This window comes from Ixodes scapularis, unplaced genomic scaffold (assembly GCF_016920785.2).
Source record: "Ixodes scapularis isolate PalLabHiFi unplaced genomic scaffold, ASM1692078v2 PGA_scaffold5__190_contigs__length_132052651, whole genome shotgun sequence".
Lineage (NCBI taxonomy): Eukaryota > Metazoa > Arthropoda > Arachnida > Ixodida > Ixodidae > Ixodes > Ixodes scapularis.
The window spans coordinates 126,244,037-126,249,794 of NW_024609880.1; the positions used below are offsets into that span (position 1 = coordinate 126,244,037).

Consider the following 5,758-nt stretch of genomic DNA (forward strand, 5'->3'; position numbering starts at 1 on the left):
AACGTTTCGGGGTAAGGAATAGTTTTTCTTCGGGTACTGTATGCGGAGCGTAGGTAGGTCTGCTTTTTGCGCGTGGGTTGCAGTGACGTCAAAACAACGAGCTCTGATTGGCTCTGATTGGAGGAATAGTGGCTAGTTCTCATGGCAGCTATACATTGAGATCTACCCATTATTCCTCCAATCAGAGCCACTCTCAGGTCGGCTTTTTGACGTCACTGATACCCACACGCATGAAGCAGACGAACTTGCGTGCGCATGAAAAATGTTCCCACCATTGTGTGTGCATTTTGGTTTATTCTGTTCAGCTAATCATTTTTACAAATAATGAACCGACTTTCTCAGCTGAAGCCAAGGAAACGTAACGAGTCATACCCTTAGTTTCTCGTGCAGTCAGTGACAATAGCGGAAGCAGTTTACGGACTAATGACTCGTATGGTTTGGAACTCTTTCTCACCAACAGGCTCTTTGAGGAAACTTTACTCCCTCAAACGTTTGAATCCGGACCTCAAGTTGATCATCGCTTACGGCAACGGAAAAAATGCGGGGGAGTTAATGCGCGTCATCGGATCACGAAGGAGACGGGACGAGTTCGTAGACAGCACCGTCTTGTTGATTCTGCGCTTCGGCTTTGACGGCTTGAATCTTCACTGGGAGGGCCCCGGACCATCGATCTGCAAGCCCAACCTCGATAAGCTCTACAGATTTCTAAAGGCAATATTTCGGATTCTGTATCATTCTGCAGCCTGAGATAAGGTTGATAGCTGGGCTATTTGGTAATCGTTGAAAATAATGGGATAAAACAGCGCAAAAGATACATAAGGGAGAGACAAGCCGGGCAGCGCTCTGTCCTGTCCGGTTTGTCTCTATCTGTTGCGCTGTTTTATCCTATTATGTATGTACTACACCCTAAGATATGTGAGTTGTCTTTCCTGCGGAAGAAAAAGACAGCCAGTCACGCCAAAAAATAATATGATTCCAGCGAACGATGAAGCTTGTTTTTATGCTTTGGTCGCGGCGAATATGAAATATGACTGGGCATCAGATGCCACATCAGAAAGACAGTGCGAGGGAGAAAAGGGCGCGCTCGACAATGTGGAAAGAAGGTCGCTTCTCTCCACTTCAGCTTTCCTAGTTTCCGCCCATTTCCCCCTCGCACTGTCTTTTTAATGCTGTATCTGTCTATAGAATATTTGTTTTTTTAACATCCGAACTTTTCTTTGTTTACTTTTTTTTCCCTTGTACCGTTTCTGGCGTGTCCCACGCAGAAACTTCCTTGGCTTATTTGGATATTAAGTTGTGAAAGGTGAGACAAACGGACTTATTTTATTGCATGGTATAATGTATACTATAAAACATAAAATACGACTAGATCTGAAAAAAAGTGCAATGTGAGTGAAACGTTAAGCCCAATGTCCCTGCGCACATCGCATCTTCTTTTCCTTTTTGAATCATAATCCGAGTTTGGTCATTCGCTGGGATCTTGGTGCTGTTTGCCGTGATTTGTTGTCTCGTCCTCTGCAGGAAAGTGAACCCACGAAACGTTTCATAAAGTGTGAACACATTTCCATAGCAGTTATTGCATAGACCAAAAATAAGAATCACCGGGTTGTTGACGCATGCACGGCGTGACAATATTGCGCAGGAGAAAGCGTCTGCGCATGCTCAGAAAGACGTTCCACAAGTCAGTAGGGGAAGATGGCGGCGCGCACAAGGCGATTATTGTAATGGCTTGTAGACCCTGACAGCTTAAGAAACAAAGTTCGTGGCGAGTCCTGAGGGTCTTAACGGGTAGCCAATAAGATTGGGAGATTAAGAATGCCAAAGAGCGAATCACGAACCTAGGAGCGCCTTACATGGTAAGTTAAGAATCGCGTTTCTTGAGCGCTCACCGATTATATCATATTTTAACCGCGTCACCGAGAATGATAGCCTATTCTCGCGACGTGCACACGCCTGCCTATCATAACTTAAATGCTTTTGTGTTCATAGTGCGCTTGCCAATATCTAGAAATAGGAATATGTTGGGATGAAAATTTGCTCGCGACAGCTATCTTGGTCAGATGCTAAAATGCGGATGTACCGTATATTCCCGAACAAACGCTCCCCCCCACCCCCCCCCCAGCCAATATAGACCAACTCACATTTTTAGAGCGCAGCTCTTAGGGGCCCGTTTCCGGCTTGATCGGCGTCGCCGTCGGCGTAACCTCGAGGTCACGTGACCCCCCAGAGGTTACGTGACCTCCCTGAGGCCATGTGACCCGCCTGAGGCCACGTGATTCCCCTGAGGCCATGTGATTCCCCTGAAGCCACGTGATTCCCCTGAGGTCACGTGACCCCCTGAGGTCACATGATTCCCCTGAGGTCACGTGACCCCCGAGGTCACGTGACCCGCCGAGGCTACGTGACCCGCCTGAGGCCACGTGAATCCCCTGAGGACACGTGATTCCCCTGGGGCCACGTGACCCCTGAGGTCACGTGACCCTCCCCCCCCCCCCCCGAGGTCACGTGACCCCCTGACGTCACACGACCCCCCGCCCCCCCTGAGGTAACGTGACCTCAAGTAGTCACCTATCCCTCAGTACGCTTCCATCCTCCTCCTCAAGAGCTGCGCTCTAACCGGCGTTACAGGGAATTGTAAACGGCTTTCATTTTTTTTATTTTTGTATATCTCCATCATGTGTGTTTGTGTTCAATACGCAGCACAAGTTCGTCTGCTTCTTTTGCAGGGGCTGTGATGACGTCAGAAAACCGAGCTCTTATTGGCTCTGATTGAAGGATAGTGGGTAGATATTCAAAGCAAGCTTGCCTTGGGGTCTACCCACTGTCCTTCAATCAGAGTCAATCAGAGCTTGGCGTTCTGACGTCACCACAACTCCTGCAAAAAAAAAGCAGACGAACTTACGCTACGCATACGCCACCTGGGCTGAAGCGTTGAACAAACGAAGGCGCCCTTATTTTGGGTGGTACAACAAACTCAACTGATTGGGTCTCGCGCTATTTGTGGCGCCTTCGTTGAGCTGTTTCTGTTTTTGAGTAGTGCCGAAGATTGCAAGAAAAGTACCTTTCGACTTCCAAAATCGGCTAGATTTAACGTCGTAAGACCTGAACCGTGTATGGAGAGAGTTTTGTCAATGAGAGGCGCAGACAGAGCCAGGGCGTGCACCAAACGCAGAAAGAGGGCTTGACATGCTCTCTTGGACAACCAGAGGCCGAAAAGAATCCCCTAGTGGTGGTAGCGAGAAACAGTTTGAATCATAGGTCTATGGTTTTAATGAGCGCGTAAGAGTTAAATCTAGTGACTCTTCATGGTTGAAAATAGGGTGCACGTGATGTTTCAATCAGGATCATGCAAAAAAGATGTAAGAAACGAATGTGCCACTCAACTCTGTTTTGCTCGGACAGAGTGTGACCGCTCAGACGGCAGATTCATGGTACCCGGCTTCTGGCGTACGGATTATGTCGATCGTTCCGCCAGTCGCACTCTTCCAGCATGATTTTGAATGGCCGTGATTGGAACCTCACGTGCACCATATTTTCAATCACCGAGAGTTACTCCGACGCACTTATTAGGTTTGTTTCTCGCGACCGCCACCAGGGTATTATTCCCAACTTCTGGTTGGCCACATTCGAATTCGTGAAGACGCCCTGGAACACGTCCAGCCCGCTTTCGGCCAATAGGACCTCCTGATTTGCCTCCTTTACTTTCCTATTATTGGCCAAACTCTCTCAATACACGGCTCTTCGTAAGACAATCGAAAGTCCCAGATTCACGCCACCACCGCGAGGCGACGCGTCTCTTATTTCCGGGGGATGGCGTCAAAATATCTAAAATCCCGACTGTTTTTTTCTTTTGTTGTTTTTTTTCGGTTCGGAAGGCGTGATTTTGCGTCGTTTGACTCACGCTCTTGGCGTCTTAGCTTTGACCTGTGCTTCGACGGCGTTCGAATTCTTGTGTTTTTGTTTGTATTTTCTAGTTTTCGCACCAAAGCAGGCACGCTTCTACAGTGTGACAGTTTGAGACGCTAAAGTCTGTACTGCCCCAATCAAGTTTTAACAAGTTCCTTTTCGCAGCGCCCGCTGGGCAACGCAGAAAGCCTATCTAGATTTTACGGTATAATATACTTTTGCAAATAATGGTTTATATCAGAACTTTCAATATATGAGATGGAAGTAGAGCTGTTAGTTGATAATGTGCATCTCCATGCGTGTCCTGAAAGTGACTTTACACCAGCAAGCGCTTGGAAGTATTATGTAACCAAAGGCCAGTGTTAATCCAAAATGTGAATTCAAGTTATAAAAATATAGACATAATTTCTTTGAGTTCTAGAACTTGTAGACACGTAGAAATACTTGCCTACTGTAATCTAGATAAAATATCTAAATGTTTCAAGAAAATTAAAAAAAAAACATTTACACCGAAAATTAAAAAAAAAAAAATTAAATATCATTCTCACGATCACACCTCCAATAAAAAATACCTATGGAAAATATAACTACCAGGTATCCTTACAATGTCACGCTAATATTACGGTTTATGAGCGGCCGATTGGACATGACTTTAATATTCACCCGTTTGAGACGTTTTTTTTTATTTTTTGATTTCAAAGCAACCTTCCTTATATCCTAAATTTATTTAGCCTAAATCATAACTACATTAAAATTAACCAGTTCGGGCTATTAGTTTATTGGAATTCAGCCCGTGACTATATGATCTCGCTGGGCCCTTGGGGGGAACAAAAATGCATGAATTAATAATATTTTATTTTTAGCCTTGAAACACTAGAAAATTAACCATTTCGTCGTTTACCCTGAGACTGGGGGTAAACGACGAAATGGTTGACTTCCACCAGCTAGCCTGTACTTTGACTCTCTACTAGAAAATTACTTTAGCGAAAAGTTAGCCACTGTTAGGCATTTTTGTACAGTTCGGCACAGTTGGAACAGTTAGGAATTGTCATGATAGGGCAGGAAACGTAGCACGCATATGCCGATGTCGAACTTTCTGCATTGCGAGCGTACGGTACCTTGACAGTCGCCCCGAGCGTAACGGCGCTTATTTCCTTCAGGCACCGGTTCAACAAAGTCGGCCGCTTGATCGTGTCGCACAAGTGAAGACAGTGTCACCTGTTGCAGGAGTTCACCATTGACCAGATCCTTTATTTTTGTTGTTACAGCGTGTCAAATAACTTTGCTCTATTGTCTTATGAATTCCAGTTCGAAGATGTTGGTCCCTGTGCTACGGCCGAGCGCACAACCGTTGTTGATGATACCATTTCCTTCTATGTGGGCGAATATAACCAGACAGAATCGGAACTCCTTTTAAGCACCTAATCTCTTCACTTGTCCCCTCTAAATTTGCTGTATTAAAAAAGACTCCTTTTGCGTTTTTTCAACCAGTAACTCCACAAAAACTTCATATAAAAATACAAAAATAAACCTTTAACAGCTGATTTGCTGTCATATCCCGGTATGAAGTCAAATTCGCCTCAGAGAATAATGCGGCATTTTTCTCTAGATCCGCACTGTTCCACTCAGAAGTAGAAGGTTTCTTTTTGTGGGCGCCTCGGTTTCTCGAAAGCAGCGAGGCCATCTAATGTGTCATCTTCTTCATCAATACCGACTTCATCGTCATCGGTATCGCATCCTCTATTTCGACGTCCATCCTCGAGGACCCTTTCAGGGCCGGCTTTCAGCTTCCGCCCTCTGAGGTTGTCGATCAACCCACCAGGATCGTCTTCCGAGGAGTCCTCACTGGACT

General features: G+C 45.7%; 1 protein-coding gene across 1 annotated transcript; it reads left to right on the forward strand.

Annotated features, from left to right (window-relative positions):
- Positions 1-423: 423 nt before the first annotated feature.
- LOC121838234 lies at positions 424-2,358 on the forward strand (the record flags this gene model as incomplete). The annotated part of the gene is made up of 2 exons (XM_042294337.1): positions 424-554; positions 2,307-2,358. Coding segments are annotated over exons 1-2 (183 nt in total), but the record flags the coding sequence as incomplete, so codon positions are not given.
- Between the last annotated feature and the right edge of the window lie 3,400 nt (positions 2,359-5,758).